General features: G+C 57.8%; 5 protein-coding genes across 5 annotated transcripts; 3 read left to right on the plus strand and 2 right to left on the minus strand.

Moving 5' to 3' along the window:
• Positions 1–104: 104 nt before the first annotated feature.
• Positions 105–884, plus strand: PUNSTDRAFT_132874 (uncharacterized protein; the record flags this gene model as incomplete). The annotated part of the gene is made up of 3 exons (XM_007382254.1): positions 105–559; positions 613–793; positions 843–884. The coding sequence occupies 3 exons, from the start codon at positions 105–107 to the stop codon at positions 882–884; spliced, it is 678 nt and encodes a 225-aa protein (XP_007382316.1).
• A 266-nt stretch (positions 885–1,150) lies between these two features.
• Positions 1,151–7,200, minus strand: PUNSTDRAFT_132875 (uncharacterized protein; the record flags this gene model as incomplete). Its single annotated transcript, XM_007382255.1, has 7 exons — positions 1,151–1,224; positions 1,281–1,489; positions 1,542–3,021; positions 3,071–6,060; positions 6,107–6,728; positions 6,779–6,971; positions 7,021–7,200. The coding sequence occupies 7 exons, from the start codon at positions 7,198–7,200 to the stop codon at positions 1,151–1,153; spliced, it is 5,748 nt and encodes a 1,915-aa protein (XP_007382317.1).
• Positions 7,201–7,609: 409 nt separating this feature from the next.
• PUNSTDRAFT_65101 (uncharacterized protein) lies at positions 7,610–8,575 on the plus strand (the record flags this gene model as incomplete). The annotated part of the gene is made up of 8 exons (XM_007382256.1): positions 7,610–7,675; positions 7,840–7,909; positions 7,973–7,997; positions 8,052–8,064; positions 8,120–8,155; positions 8,208–8,257; positions 8,306–8,344; positions 8,398–8,575. 8 exons carry the CDS (start codon positions 7,610–7,612, stop codon positions 8,573–8,575), a joined length of 477 nt encoding a protein of 158 aa, XP_007382318.1.
• A 1,019-nt stretch (positions 8,576–9,594) lies between these two features.
• PUNSTDRAFT_24674 (uncharacterized protein) lies at positions 9,595–9,753 on the minus strand (the record flags this gene model as incomplete). Its single annotated transcript, XM_007382257.2, has 1 exon — positions 9,595–9,753. A coding segment is annotated over one exon (159 nt), but the record flags the coding sequence as incomplete, so codon positions are not given.
• Positions 9,754–13,565: 3,812 nt separating this feature from the next.
• On the plus strand, positions 13,566–14,776 carry PUNSTDRAFT_100603 (proline iminopeptidase; the record flags this gene model as incomplete). Its single annotated transcript, XM_007382258.1, has 3 exons — positions 13,566–14,338; positions 14,390–14,472; positions 14,524–14,776. The coding sequence occupies exons 1-3, from the start codon at positions 13,754–13,756 to the stop codon at positions 14,774–14,776; spliced, it is 921 nt and encodes a 306-aa protein (XP_007382320.1). The 5' UTR covers positions 13,566–13,753.
• Between the last annotated feature and the right edge of the window lie 901 nt (positions 14,777–15,677).

Genomic DNA, 15,677 nt, shown 5'->3' on the forward strand with positions numbered 1-15,677 from the left:
CCGTTTTATCGGGAGACTAAAGTAGTCGCACGGCTTAAGCTTCCGGCCCGAGACCGATAACTGGGCATACAGCCGCGCGGTATCTCTTGACTTAGACATCGAGCATGTCAACGGACGCTAGCGCTCAGATACCACTGTCTGATCCTATACCCGCTGTGCTTGACCCGGATGTTGGATCACAGCACGTAGACTCTCCTGATAGTCATCCGAGACGTTCTCCTGCAGTTACCCTCATCGTCCTCGCGTCCGTCACCGCGACCATAGCTCTTCTACCTTATCGGCTCCATCGTCGGCATTTCCAAGAGCTGCGCTCGGGTATCGACAGAATAGCGCTGCTATCCGATGCCGTTCAGCACCAACTGAGGGAACAAGGAGAGCTCCTTGGGACGGCTATCAGGCGGGAGGAGCAACTCCGGCTGAAAAGTCGGCTCGAAGAAGCTATGCGAGAGGTTTCTAAACTGAGACGACAGGCGGACGAGCTGAAGCTCTCCAGCGTTGCACGAGACCGTCTCATCCGAGACGAGTTGGAAGGTCTTCGTGAAGAATCTCGACATCAGCGGTTAGTCCCGTTCCTGGCGCGCCCATGGCACTACACTCAATATATGTATGTAGTGAACAGCTCCAGGTCCTTCGGGATCTCGGGACATCCCTAGCTGACGTTGCAGCCTTTATGCATGAAGTTGATATTCGCCAGGGATTCTGGACTCAGCGGCCCGACAACGGCGAGATAGAGCGTATGAGGCAGATCGCCTTGAGATTGCAGAACATATCAATGAACGGGAAACCCGATGCGGTTAGCCGCTAGTCCCAGCAGAATGCATTGCATGTTGATGAGAACTTAGGAGAGCAAGCCTGCGCTCCACGACGACGCACGGCAGGTTTGACTACTGGAATGCCCTCAACGAATTAATCAGCGATCTTGTGTTATCATTACTGTGCAATATGGACTAGATATGTGATTTTTGACTGTACGAGAGTCCATCGGAATACAAATGCAGCGGAAAACAAGACAACAGAGTCGACAGCGAGACTACATATATATGCACAAAACTGATGCGTTGACTTTAACAATACAGAGATCGTCAGGTGGTGTGGTCATGGCCGCCATGCGGGCGTTCGGGGAGTTGTAACAACGTGCCGAGGGCGCGTGCTAGGGGTCTTCGTCGGCGTCGAGGGCCGCAGTCCGTATGAATCGTGATCGGATAGGTCTGCTCGTCTCATGAACTGAAGCGGCATGAGAGGCGAGCCTGGAGAGGATGTCGTTTTCACTGATCGCGGACTCTGCCCACTGGGTGTGGACAGTGCAAACGTCGGCAGGTTCGATACGCGGTGCTTAGGTTCAGGAGTGCGCGGCGGAGCTGGAGGCGTTCCGTCTCGTGTCGGCTGTTGCTGTAACGTTGCTGCATTAATCCACCTCTCCTCTCGAGCACGAGGCGGGGATTCAACAGGTAACACCCGGAAGAGATCCGCGAAGTGATCCTTAATGAACCTGTGATGGAATCAGAATAGGTCTCCACAAAGAGCCCGCGGAAGAAACGAACTTTGATAGCTCTACCCAGCCGCCTCCAACACGGACCATAACCATCTGGGAGCGAAGTATGCGACAAAAGCACAGTCTGGGGTTCTCCTGTTCCCCGATCCAGTACTTGCCACTCTGGTCTTTCCAGGATTCTTCTGCTATGGAAATGCTGATGTCAACCGGTAATTTGTTTACTACATGGCTGACGGCAACGTCCAATCTGTTTTTCGGATTGGGAACATATTCCTTCTTCACCCTCTTGGGAATCTTGCTCGGAGGCGTGGCAGTTCCAGGAGCCCCAGAGAGGGACAGCCGTGCGGCACGGGACCAAGTACCGTGCGACACAGACGTAGATCTCGAGGCACTACGAGTGGATCGAGAAAGGGAGGAAACGTCCGACGGCGAGGGAGAATATGCCCGGAGGATCTGGCCAGTTTGAGCACGAGGACGTAAACCAGCTCCAGGAGTACGGATGACGGGTGTTACAATGGAGGAAGAAGTGGTAGACGCGGTACTGGAGGTGCGTTGTCGTGATGCAAAAGTGGTACTGTAGGAACGGCTGCTAGTCGATGCCCCGTTGTCTCTGACAGGAGTGGCGACGTTCGGTCCGGAGACGGATCGGCTAGATGACGCTGTCGACATCTTACTGATCGAGCGTGAAGGAGTATGCGATGAGTTGGAGCTGTTCCGCCTGGAGCTTGGTATTGCTGGGGCAAGCATCCCGCCTTTCTTCGTTGGACGGACAGAAAGTTGAGTATACCCCTTTTTCTTCTGCGTAGCAGAGCTATCGGAGGCGTTGGAGATACGAGAGACACGAGAACGATTGCTGATGGTGGAGGACCTGCTTTCCCGACCCGAGCTAAGCGCACTGGGAGGACGGGACTTTCTGCCCTTCAGACGGTCTCTCGCCATATCCTCGAGTTCTGTCCACGTCTGCAAGATTCTGTCTTGTTCCGAAGCAGCAGAACGGTCGTCGTTTATCTCTGCGAACGAGGATTCCATGGTTTCCACGACGGTCTTCGTGAAAAGCAGACGAGCGGACAGCTGTTCTTCGGGGGGAAGAGAGATAGACGAGATGTGACTGGAAGACAGCGGCGCAGCGGGAGGTGCAGGGTAGCTATCGATGTGTTCTAAGAGATCGCTTAATGCGGCGTCGCAACCTTGAACCTTGGTCGCGAAGTCGGCAAGCCGGTGCCACCGTGTCATACGAGACTCGGTAGCAGCCAGCTCCATTCTCAACGAGCGCAATTCCGTATCTATGATGGGATCATCGACTGAAGGCGGGAGCTGGGCTGCATCTTGCGCGATGGTGTATAGACTTGATTCCATCCTTGACCTTCGCTCTTCGGATGGCGCAGCAGGGGCGACTGAGGATGAGGGACCATCAGGGTAGATAGCAATCGACCTGAGACGCTTTCTGAGCGAGGCGACTCGTTTCTGTAACTCGCTCATCTCCACGCTCAAGCTGCGAACGATCGGTACGACGCGAAGACCAAAAACATCTACTATGCGCGGTCAGCGATCTCTCGTGAGAACAGGAGCGTTCCTAACCTTCATCGGGGTACCCAGTAGGAGTACGCATGTCTGTGGAATCAGGCCACGCAGCGGATGCTGTATCCGCCTCGTCCCCGTCTTCTTCCTGGATCGTATGATCCAGTAGATTTGCTTTCTGCTCTGCTTGCGTCATTGGGGCTTCGTCCGTACAGGGTGGCTCATTGGATACAGGAAAAGCGTCTTCCTGCTGGGTCTCCGATGGTTCCTCTGCGTGCTCGTCCTCCTGGGGTGTGCGCAGCGTTTCTCTCCTTAAGCTTGCCTGATCCTCAGCATGACATTCCAGCCGATCCTGCCCCTCATGGTTCGTGCGCGCGTGTGGCAAGCGTTCTTGCTCTGGCCCCCATGACTGTTCCTCTGCATCCCGCACCTCGCGCTCCCTCCGCTCTAGCGCTCCTTTCCTCATAGGATTGTGGTCTTCCCTCTCCTTTTTCGACGCTTCCGCTACCCCCTTCTGGTCGCGTTCTCTCTCCCTAAGCTCGAGTTCTTCCCTTTCTCTTTGTTCGCGATCTTCTTTCTCCCTTAGCTCGCAATCCTCCATCTCCTTCCGTTCACGCTCTTCTCTCGCCTCGTGCTCAGCCCTCTCCTTGCGTTCAGCCTCCTCTTGATCACGTAGTTCACGCTCCTCACGTTCCCGCCGTTCGCGTTCTCTCCGCTCTTGCCCCTCTAACTCTCGCTTTTCGCGCACCTCCTGTTTGCGTCGCTCGAGTTCCTCTTGTTCTCGTCGTTGTCGCGCCTCCTGCTCGTGACGTTCGCGTTCCTCTTGCTTGCATCGCTCATGCGCCTCCTGCTCACGCTCCGCTCGTTCACGTTCTTCCTTCTCCAACCTATCGCGTTCCTCCTTTTCCCTGCGGTCCTGTTCTTCTTTGGCCTGTATCTCCAGGGCTTCCTCCTCCATGCGCCGCTGTTCCTCGCGACGATGTCTTTCCTTTTCCTCAAGCTCGAGTCTCTCCTGCTCCCTCCTTTCTCGCCTTTCTTTGGCTTGCGTCTCCTGTAATTCGTGCTCTAAGCGTGCACGTTCCTCGGCGGCCAATCGCTGTTCTTCGGCCACTCTATCCTCCTCCAAACGCTGCAATTCCGCGCTTTCAATCTGCGATAGGCGATGTTTGACATGCGTAGCCTCTTCAACCCAGGTATTGAATCGCAGCTCGAAGTCGTCCAAAGCTCGTATACGGGTGGTAATTAGGCCTTGATGGATGTCGCTGTCGGCACAAGCCGGTGACTTATCCATGCGACGGAGAAGCTCTCTCGGGGGAGAGAACGATCGTGCGATACGCGCGCGGTCGGAGTGCAGCAATTCCTCGAGTCCTGATTTAAGTACGGCGATACGCTGCAGGAAATCTCCGGACGTATTCGTTAACGAACTCTTCACTTTGCCAAGCTTGTTTTCAACGGATTGTATATCGGTCAATATGGATGCAACGGCTATATCGAGCTCTTTGGATATCCTGGCCAACTGCAGGTGGTCGTGCTTTCGGTGAAGAATTTGAACGTCTCCAGCCAATGCCATGGCATAAGAGTTGGAATCTGCGCGTACGTCGGCATCTAGTGCTGTCAAGTCGAATGGCAACTGCAGAACGGGGGACTGCCTGAGAGCATCCGGGCCCGTATTCCCAGAAGGCGATAACACGGGCGTCTTGATGCTCATTTCGAGAGTCGATTCTCCCTGGGCAATGAATATAACTTTGCTCGCGAGACCGGCTGTGAACTCCTCAACGGCGCGTTCAAACAGGTTGAGTGTCGCTAGAAGGTTTTCGTCGCTTTCTTCGCTGGAGCTCGCCAGTTCCGACTGAAGTAAGTTTTTTATAGCGTTATCATATCGGAGCTTGGCGTCTTCTCCTTGGAGTTGTAACGTATGTGCATTGTTCCGGAAACTGTCCATTATGGATGCTTGAGCAAGAAGTGCCTCCCAAGTTTTTACAAGTCTGGCCAGAGCGCAAGCATGCTCGGTCAGATTGTGAGCGCAATCGGAGAAGTATTGCTTGAGGGGATCATTCAGAATGTCCGCAAGAGAGTTCACGAAAGGCAGTATCTCCTTGTCCTGCTTCTCGGTGGTAGCGTGGAGACGAGCAAATTCGTCTGCAGGAGTGCTCGATAATGCGGTTACGAGGCCGATCGGACCGGGACTTTCGGGAGTCGTGGGGACGTTAGAGTGACTCTGACTTTGTCGTCTCCAGCGCTGCTTGGCCATCGCGTCCTTCACCGTGCAACAGATAGCGTCCATCTCTGCTAGGCTCTCGCACATCATCGTGAACGCCCTTCTGGCCGCTTGAAGCTTATTCACTCCTTGAGAAACCTCGATCCGGACCGTAGCCACATCAGAAGTCAGCGTAGATAATTGCTGGAACTGCGCCATGGCCAGCGTAGTAAACTGAGGATCTATGCCGGGGCGCTCCGTGCGCAGCAGAGCTGACTGCGAATCCCGTAGTACAGCTTGAGCCGCTGCGTTGGCTTTATCTATCTCCTCGCACAGAGAGGGCAGCAATTTCACGAAAGCAGCGTGCCGATCCGGTTGAAGGCAGTTTACGGAAGAGAAGTCGGGACGGGATCCATCTCCTTCTGCAATGGTTATACCTCGAAGTAGTTGATCACGGAATGTGGTGAATCGATTGATGAGGTCGGCGGCCGCGGTTAGAAGGTTCTCAACCTTTTGAACTGCTTCCACGCCTTCGTAGTAAGCTCTCGCGGATGACTCCGCCTTCTTCGCCAGCTCGGCGGTTGATCGGCTCTCATCAAGGAGCACCGCGACGATGTCGGCTTTCACAGCATGCTGTTCCGGGAACAAGGGGTGAGAAGGTGCTGGGAAGGTGACCGAAAGCAAGGATGCGTCTGCTCTGGTTGCGGCGCGTTTGAGGAGGGTGGCTACTCGAGACAGGAAATTCGCAGACTGCTTCGCGTTCGGTGGGGTGAAATGAGCGGCCTCGATTTCATCGAGCAGCGCCTGAGCAGTCGACTGATCCTTGAGGTTCTCGGTGTAGATCTCGTCCGCCCTGACCATTCATCAGCATAGCACGGAAGATGTCAGAGGGGTCCTACTTCTTCCACTGCGTGACGACGCTCATCATGAATTTGCCAACATTCTCCATCTCATTGATACCCTTCTCCTCAAGCGTGTCTTGTTCGTCGAGGAGCTCATCCGGCACTGGTCTGCGGCTGATGTCGATCATTTTGTCCAGTAATTTGCCTGCGGCCGTGATCTTCCCATGTCGCAACGCAGTGACTTTACCCGCCAGTTGTACAGCCTCCCTTGAAAGATGCTCTGCATGCTTGAATCGCGCAGCACGAGAGAACCCGGGTTGCGACAGTGAGGCAACCGAGTTGATAGAATTCAACGAAGCCAAGGACACAACAGAGCCTCGGCGACGTAATGGCTGATGAGCCGCTGGAGGAGAGAATGCTGCTGTTCCAATATTCTCATAGACGGATGGAGACCATCGCGCATGGCTGTTAAGATATGTTCGGATGTCGGAAGTGATGTTTGCGAGGTCAACCCATCCGGCGGTCCTCTTTTCTTCCCAAGCTATCCTGATCCCTAGCAAATCAAGATTCTCGGACCTGTCACGGAGAAGATGGAGCAGTCTGTCTAGTTCGAGAATGGTCGTCAAAGTCAATTCAATGAGATCGGTATCCTCAGGAGACATATTGCGTTTTGCTGCGGCTATGCGACCATGAACACAGATCCCATACTGGAGTATCATGTATTCTTACCCTTGGTGAACTTTCTCAGTTTCTTCAATTCCCCGGAGTCAAATATCTCCGTTTCCTTCTCTATCTTGTCGTGCTCGATCAACCAGCTCTCCAACTCCTCGCGGGTAGGCAGGCCAGGGGGCATCTCGGTGGAAGACTTTCGCACTGCTTCCAATCCAACGAACGCATTTACTGGAGGCATGCTTTCCAGGAGCTGCTCATCTCAGCAGTGGCATGCTTGTAACAAGGCAATTGCGACATACTTTGATCTTCTCTACGATCCAAGCCTTGCGTTCGCTGAACGTTTGCAACTCGATGACTTCATGCGATTCGAGCGCCTTGTCATTGTCGTCGTCATCTCTTTCGCTTGTATCTATGGAATCCCTTGTGGACGTTGAGGTTATGCTTGAGTCGGACCTGCCGCGATATAGTTGTTCCTCCATGTCGTGCCGCGCGTTCGTAAAGCCAGTACTCCAGTTGCGACGTAGGGAGAATTGCAAAAGTCAAATCAGATATTAGGGCGCAAGTTGTTCACTGTTCCTTCGTAGAGCATAATAGCAACAGCGAGCGCCGTGAGATGAAGCTTGTAGAGAGCAGCCCAGAGAATTGGACCGCAGGGGCGCCGCACGTGTTGTATGCGGGTGACGAATAATTCCGAAACGGGAAGGAGGGAGAAGCACGCATCGGTCGTAGCGCTAGCAACGTCCCTTGCTTCCTTGTCCAGAGCCAACTTCGTCCTGACTCCTCTGGACTGTGGCCATCGTGTTCCGAATTCTACTGATCCTACCAAACATCAAGATTCTGCAAGCGCTGGAGTGATCCCGATCCGATCCGCTCATCGTCGGCTTCGCCATGGACACTGAGCTAAAATGCAATCGCTTGACCTGTCGCAAGACCATTACCGACAAGGCCGTGGTGGTGCGTATATACGTTGGATACGGAACTTTGATCTAAACAGGCGTCGGGGGCCGCAGACCACTTGTGAGACTGACGATATAAGAGAACGAGACGTTAATGAATGTGAAATTCATCCTCGCAGGCTCGCATATCTTCTGCGGTGCGCAAATGTGTCTATTTGCGAGACGTCCCGACGGACTAGTATTGTAGTTGACTGCGCCAATGAACTGTTCAACGACTCGCGTCTCTGCCCGGGTGAGTATATGCAGACATGCTTTGCGAATGTTGCAAAACGCTCATTGCATGATTGTGGTCCAGCTTGTGAGACTTCTTTGACAGAGCCGTGAGTGGGACCCTCAAGTATGTGTAATGTTGAACTGACCGCAGTCGCCTGCAGTGATGATGTAGTTGTACGCGAGACGATTCATCAGAGCACAGGGCCTGTCTTGATACATACGTCGATAGGTGTCAACATTAAGCCCTTCGAACGATTACAAGACGGTCAGCGAAGAGAGCGGTCGGGATCTGCCCAATCCACACTCATTATTTACAGTCTGTCCTGTCTGGATTGAGCCCAGCCTTGATCCTTGATATCTGCAGCCGGTAAGCTCGCCGATACCGCGATGAGACGACTTTATCCACTGTGCCCAGGGCCATCTCGTTCTGGCAATACCAAACTCACCAAGAATAGTGCGCATATACCCTGTCCAGTGTAATCTGATTGTTCATTCTTGCGATCTCAGCGCCTTCCAGCAGGCCGTATTTCGCAACGTGAACGCGAAAACCACAGAACTCCAGAAGCAATTGGACAGCGTCGTACGAGAAGGTACGCAACTCAGCAAGAGGGACTTACTTGTCAGCATACCTTGCTGCTGTAGCCAACGCCGAGATCAATATACTCACCAACAAACTGGGCGGTGAGTCTTCGCGAACACTGGCATGCGTATCTGTTCGATAGGTACTTCCAGAGCTCGAGCGCGATCTCGAGGTTGAACGCCGGAGAGTAAGAGAGCTTCAGGATGCCTCAAGGGACCGCGACAAGGAATATCAGAAACTCAGACACCAGTACGACAAGGTCAAGCAGAAAGCCCTTTTAGGTGCGGTTCCTGGCAGCCAAAACACGGCCACTACGATCACCACAGAGCACAAGGCCGCTAGAAGGAAGAGCAAGAGCCCCGGGTTCATCGGTGCCGCCTATGCAGGACTTCCAGTGGACGTCGAGGCCGTCGGTGGAGGTTTGGATGTGCAAGGCGTACGAATTTGCTCTTGGGGACATGCGCGCGAACGTGTCACAACCTTCCACACAGATTCATAGGACGCCTCTGATTAACCGCTCGACCGCCCTCGTCAATCACCAACCTTGGGCTCCAGTTGCCATCAAACCCCAGCGCCAACCATTCAACATCGAGCGTTCGGCCAGAGATAGCGTGCACGCCTCCCGTGATTCGCGTCAGAGCGCCGACGAGGTTGAAAATCTCTTGACAGGGCGCGACGGGATGACTCGCCAATACGCACCGATGCACACCGCGGGGGACTCGCGGAAGTTACGCGTGAACCAAGGGCACGGTAGGTGCAGGCGCACGCAGTCCTCCTCATGTTTGATTGATCTTCGTGGCCCGCCATAAGCTGTGCCTGGTTCCGTCGCAAGACGCGGCCCCGGAAACTTCAAGCCGGTTGGCGTACCAGTGTAAAATGTCCACCCATGCTGAAAAACGGACAGCGCGATTATCATGCTCTCGTATTGCTATGTAAAAGTACAATCGCTCTTGTCATGCGCCGATGCAAGAATGGTATATATTCGAAGCGAATGATGGGCGTAAGTCCTCGTAAACGAAAGCAAAAAGGGGCGCAGACAGCGTATAAGAAGTATCTATATGAAACCAAGGCGATACGTCGCTCACGTTCATAAGCCATGTGGGATATTGGATCGGCACGACGTCTCAATCGCGTCGTAATCTGCCGTTACGTTCGTCCTCGAGATACTGGCCGATGGCAACGACGTCTTGACCGGCCCGGCGCAGATATCCCGCTAATATATCCTTGTCCGCGTGGGGTAACACCTCGGAGAGCTTGGTGACCTGTCTCGTAAACTCGGGGTCACTCGCTGCTTCCCCGGCGGTCGGCGACGACGGCTTCGCCTCTGACCGCCCCCACACCGAAGGCCGCCTCAGCACCGAGCTTCGCCTTTTCGCGCTTCCAGCAGTCGACGCGGGAGGGGACGAAACGTCGAATGACCACGGGCTCTCCACCGGCGGCGACTGTTGTGACGTCCGCGCTCTCGAGCCCAACGCGCGCGGCCCGCCGACGACGGTCCCGGAGCGCGCGACCGACCTAGGCTGCGGTTCTGGCGCAGTCGGCGACGCGACGACGGGCTCTGGCGCGGGCAGCGAAACCGCCGTCATGATCGGAGGCGAGATCACGAGCGGTTTGGCCGAGTCCAACGCCGGTCCCTCCGTCTGCGACCTCTTTACGCGCCCAGGGGGAGCCCTCGGCCCTCCCCTCACGACCGGCGCGCTGATCATCTGCACAGGCCGGGGCTGGGGTGGAACCGGCGGATTCTTCGATAGGACACGACTCGCCAAGCCCGGGGACTTCTTCTCTCTGGTCACGCTGTTCCTCCGCCCAAGGGACGCGAAAAAACCGCTGGCCTTGGCGGGTGCGGACATCGTAGCTGATATGGGCAGAGAAATCGGGATGCCGCGCATGGACGACGGCGGGGAGGCCATGGAGGCCAGAGTGGACGTCCCCCGGACACCGGGAATCGAAACGAGAGATGGATAGGGCAGGATAGGCGGGGCAGACGTGGCGCTTGCCGCGTCGTCGTGTGGTCGAGGGGTGAGGTCGGTGGCGAGAGAGGCATCTGGGCGAACAGGAAAGGTCGCCTCCGACTCCACGGACGCGCCTGAAACGTGTCTGGTTTGCCCATTAAATTGCTGCTCTGGATGTGTACTCGGTGCAGCCGTGGGCACGCGCGGATTGCTCCCTAGAGCCCCAGGTCCGTCAGCGTAAGCCCGACGAGAAGCAGTCGAGTCGCGCATACCTCTCGTCTTCATCGCCATGATCCAGTCCCCGAGGCCGACCTCATACTTGCTTAGCTCGTTCAATTTCTGAGCATAGCCCATTGATCGGTCCAACGCCGTCTTTCTGCTCAACACATCGCTGTATTGCATTGGCTCCGGCCACTTCGACTTGATCTTAGGCCGAGCTTGCGCGGGCAGCGTTGCTGGCCTCACCCTGGCGGGATTGCGGGGAGGTGGAGGCAATTCCGGCGACGGTGTGGGCCTGGGCGACGCTCCCGGACTCGGACTCGGCCGCCCCCCCAACGAAGGAGAGGGCGAAAGCTCCAAGAACGCCCTGTTCGGGGACGGCTCCAATGCCGTCCTCGACGGACTGGGGTCCATCCTCGAGCCGCTACCACGCGAGCTCCGGCTCTGCTTGCTCATCCCACCCAGGCTGGGCGTCCTCGGCAGCGCGGAGAAGCGCTTAAAGTTGAAGTTGGCCAGCGTGTTCTTGAAGCTCCTGGACGCGCCTCCGTTGCCGTGCCCGTCGTCCGTCGCGGGCCCGGTCCTCACGGGTGAATAACTCTTGACCCTCGTTAAGCGGCGCGTTATTCCGTCCTCCTCCTCATCATCATCATAACGACCGTAATGCCCATCGGCGGAGAGCGTTTCTTGCGGGCGAAGGGAAACCCAGCTGCTCTTGCTCCTCGCACTAGAGCGCGAGCTCAACGACGACCTTGACTTCTGCCTCGTCACTGTCACAGGCGTGTCCTCGCCCTCGCCTCCGGCACGGGACGATGGTATCGGTATAGGCGCCACGCTCGAGCCCTCGTTACTCGCGTGATCTGAACTTTGCGCAACCGAGCTCGTCGACTGGTCGTCCGAGTATATCGTCGAGGGAGGGAACGCGCCCTCGCGGACGTGACCGGATCGCTGTGATCCACCGGAAAGCTCGCGAGCAGGCTGGCCGGGCGGTCTTTTCCCTTCGTCAGTCAAAGGCGACGCACGAAGAGAGGGATGCGCCAACCGCGACTGGACACCCTCCCCGTCGCTGGAATCCGACAAGGCCGTGATGGAAAAGTCGGAGTAGGCCCTCTGCAGGGGCGGTGCGCGTGCGACGGTCAACTGCGCGGACGAGGTGCTCGGAGCCTGCTTGTCCAGTTCTTGTTCGATGCGTCTGGGGGACGCCGTCGGCGGCGGCGGCGAATGCAACCGCGGCGGCCGTGGCGGGGGAGGCGTCGACGCGGCCAGCTCGAAGATGGCGCGCGGCGGTGGAGGAAGCGGGCCAGCCGTCGCGTGGACGCCTGGCTGGTAGTTGAGGTACGAGGACGGGTGCGGGGAGTGCGCGGGGGAGGCGGAGGCGGGGGAAGGGGAGGCGGCGCAGGAGGTGGCCGAGGAGTACTGTGATATGCTCGCGGACGACGATGCGCCTGAAACATTGGCATTGATGAGACCTTGCGATGACCCTCGCGACAGGCTTGGAGTGAGCCAGGGCTCCTGCGCCCCCAATCCCACGACGACCGGGCCCGCGACGGGCTCGCCGACCGCCTTACCCTCCCCGATGTCCGGTGTGAGCGGACCTGCGTACGCCCTGCGCTTCGTGGGTGTGGCTTCCATATCCGCAGCGACCAGGCCGCCCGCAACGGGGCCCGTGTTCAAGTAGGGCGTCCCGAACGAGCTCAGACTCGTGCTCGACGCGTTCGAGTGCATTGCGGACCCTGGGGACGACGCACGCGAATGGGGCGTCTGAAACACGGGCGGCGCTAGGGCGTGGATCAGCGGGAGGCCCGAGCTGCCGCCGCCGGCCCCGCCTCGATCGGCAATCGAACGCGCCGATCCGGAGTGGGGCCCCGCAGACGGATCGGTGGCGACACTGGCGAGGGCCTCCGGACTGGCGCCGACGATGCCCACGTCGCGCGATCGCTTGCGGCGTATGCTCCGCGTGCGCTCGGCGGCGACCACCGCCTCTGACTGCGCGCGGTGGTGTTGGTGGCTATGCCCGTGCGCGGAGGAGGAGGAGGAGGCGGAGACGGAGGGTTCGAGCTCGGTCGGCGCGCGCTCGTGGTGGACGGGGACGGGGGCGGACATGGGTGGCTCCATGTCGAGATATCTGGTGGGCGAAAAGTCCGGGGGTGCGACGAGCGCGAGGCCTGCGAGGGTGTGGCCGCGCCTGGAGGCGAGCCTGGGCGAAGACGAGGAGGGCCCGGCGGACGTGAAGGGATCGTCCTCGTCGTGTTTCGCGGACGGTTTGCGACGTAAGCTGGGGTGGTGCCGCACGTGGGGCGCGTTCATGTCCATCTCGACGATGGCCATCCGGCGCTTGTCCGCCGCGCCGCGGGACGGGCTGCTCGGCCTGCGCCTGTGGCCGTACTGGGCCTCCTGGGGGCTGGGGGACGTGGTGTGGGTGTGGGCGGAGGTGCTCGCGCGTTCCCCGTCGTCGTCGTCGTCGTCGTCCGAATAGTCCGAGGAGTAGTCCGAGGGCGAGGAGAGGACGGACCTGGGGTACTCGGGCTGGCGTTCAGGCGGGGGCGGGGTCGGAGCGCGTGACCTGGGCGGAGACTGGCGACCGGCATGGGGAGAGGAGTAGTAGGAGAGGATATCGTTCGTGTCGTTCCGCGGGAGATCTGATGACGAACGCGGTCAGAATTAGCAGCGACGTGGACATATACGGCGCGCACGGGGTCGGGAGGCCATGGTGGGCGGCGGTGAACGACTTTCGAGGGCAAGCCATGGTTTGCGACGGCGCTGCGGCTCAGGCTGCCCCGGCAACGCGATGCTCGTGATCTGCGTTCACGCCGTCAAGCGCGGGCGCCCCCGTCGGCCGTCGCTCCATATTATTATTCGATCGCACCCGCTCCTCCAACGAATCTATCCCATCTCGGCACTGCCTAAACCACCAGCCCGCTCACACCGACGCCCATTCACTATCCTCCATCTAATCCTCATCCCACGCGCTCTATCACAGACCTCGTCCTATCTTTATTCGCGCGTCATGCGTCCAGTCTCCCATATGCTCTCCCAGAGTCTGCACCATGTTCCCCAGATATAGCCCGCCGCACACGGTTCACTGCTGCTCGCACCCTCCACCAGAATCGCCGACATGTCGTCCGTGAAGGAAGGCGAGGCGCCCTTCTCCATCCCCGGCATCGACAAGCCGACCAAGACCTGGTACAAGGTCGTCGGCGACCTCTCTTCGTCCGCCTCTGGCCGACCCCTCGTCTGCCTTCACGGCGGCCCGGGAGCACCCCATAACTACCTGCTCGCCATCGCCGACGTCGCCACCGCGCACGCCATCCCCGTCGTCTTCTACGACCAGATCGGCAACGGAAACAGCACCCACATTCCGGAGAAGAACGGCGACGAGGCCTTCTGGTCTACCCAGCTCTTCCTCGACGAGCTCGACAACCTCGTCAAGCATCTGGGCATCGCGGACGCGTACGATGTTCTCGGCCAGTCGTGGGGCGGCATGCTCGGCGCGATGCACGCCATCACGCAGCCCAAGGGCCTCCACAGGCTCATCATATCCAACTCCCCCGCTTCCATGAAGATGTGGGTCGTGGCAGCGAACAAGCTGCGCCTCGAGCTCCCGCAGGATGTTCAGGACGCGTTGACCAAGCACGAGACGGACGGGACCACCGACTCGAAAGAGTACCAAGACGCCATGGACGTGTTCTACGCGAAACACGTCGGTGCCCTTTTTTGGTGTTCTAGTCCCGGCCGCTTACACTCCAGGCAGGTCATTCGAATCAACCCCATGCCTCAGGACGTCAAGGATGCCTTTGACTGGATAGCCAAGGACCCGACCGTCTACCACACCATGTTCGTCTCCTCCGTCGTACATACCGCATACGCGTGTTAACTTCTCAACAGGAACGGCCCGTCCGAGTTCCACATCATCGGATCCCTCCGCGACTGGAGCATCTTGGACCAGATCCATTCCATCTCAGTCCCAACTCTGCTTATCAACGGCCGGTACGATGAGGCCACCGACGAGGTCGTCCAGCCCTTCTTCGACAGTATCCCCAAGGTCAAGTGGGTCACCTTTTCCGAGTCGAGCCACATGCCCCAATGGGAAGAGCGGGAGCGGTACATGGAGGTTGTCGCCAGCTTTCTCAAGTCATGATTAGGTTCCGTTTATCGACATATTTGTATGAGTTGCAGGAAACCTTGGTGTAATGGTACGCCCGGGGGCGGGACACATGGATTTGAGAGACATCAGTGCATATACCTCCCGGTCCTCATCGTCGTTAACGCCTCGCCAATTCGTGCAAGCTTCAACGTCAACTCGGCATCTTCGGCGTTCATACCTGCAGTCTTGACCGCGGTTTCCCCTTTCTTAGGGAAGAGGTCGGCGTCCACGTCACAATGAGCCTCGTTCTCGGGCAACGTCCCGTTCGCAAAGTACGCGTGCACCGTACGCGCCGTGCAAAGGGAGGGCATCGCCGGAGAACAGTGCTGCCAAATCGGTTCAGGATCGGATTTCGAAGTTTGTAGGTAGATTACGTACTCCAGGACTATTTTGGATGAGCAGTCGAGAGGACTTGCCCATCAATTTGTTGATGAGACGACCGCTGGCCAGTGGCGTGATTCTATCGTCGACGGTCAGACATCGATGTTGCTCCTAAAGCCAACCACTGTTCGATGCTTACGGGTCATGCTGAGTAATGGGTCAATGAGTCGGTATTAGATCCCCCAAGGCCTCTATAAATCGCGCTCACCGTGTTGCTGATGATCAGCATGGGATGCTGCAACGTATGGTTCCACGGACCCTCGAATCGCTCGGGCCCCTTCACGGGCCACGCCCAACACCCGCCGTCGGGCTCGCTGACCATCGCGCTCGTCCCAAAGTGCCGCGACACCGTGCGGATCGCGTCCAGGTCGATGTCCGCGAGCTCCTCCGCCGTCGGCGCCTCAGAGGGCGGCGAATCGAGGCAGGTCACCGCAAGTCGCGTCATGTCTTTGCTCGCTGACAGCGGCGGCACGTCCGCGTACGTCGGGAGCAGCAGGTTGTAGAGCGCGGTGCC

The sequence above is a fragment of the Punctularia strigosozonata genome, assembly GCF_000264995.1.
Source record: "Punctularia strigosozonata HHB-11173 SS5 unplaced genomic scaffold PUNSTscaffold_4, whole genome shotgun sequence".
NCBI classification, from domain to species: domain Eukaryota; kingdom Fungi; phylum Basidiomycota; class Agaricomycetes; order Corticiales; family Punctulariaceae; genus Punctularia; species Punctularia strigosozonata.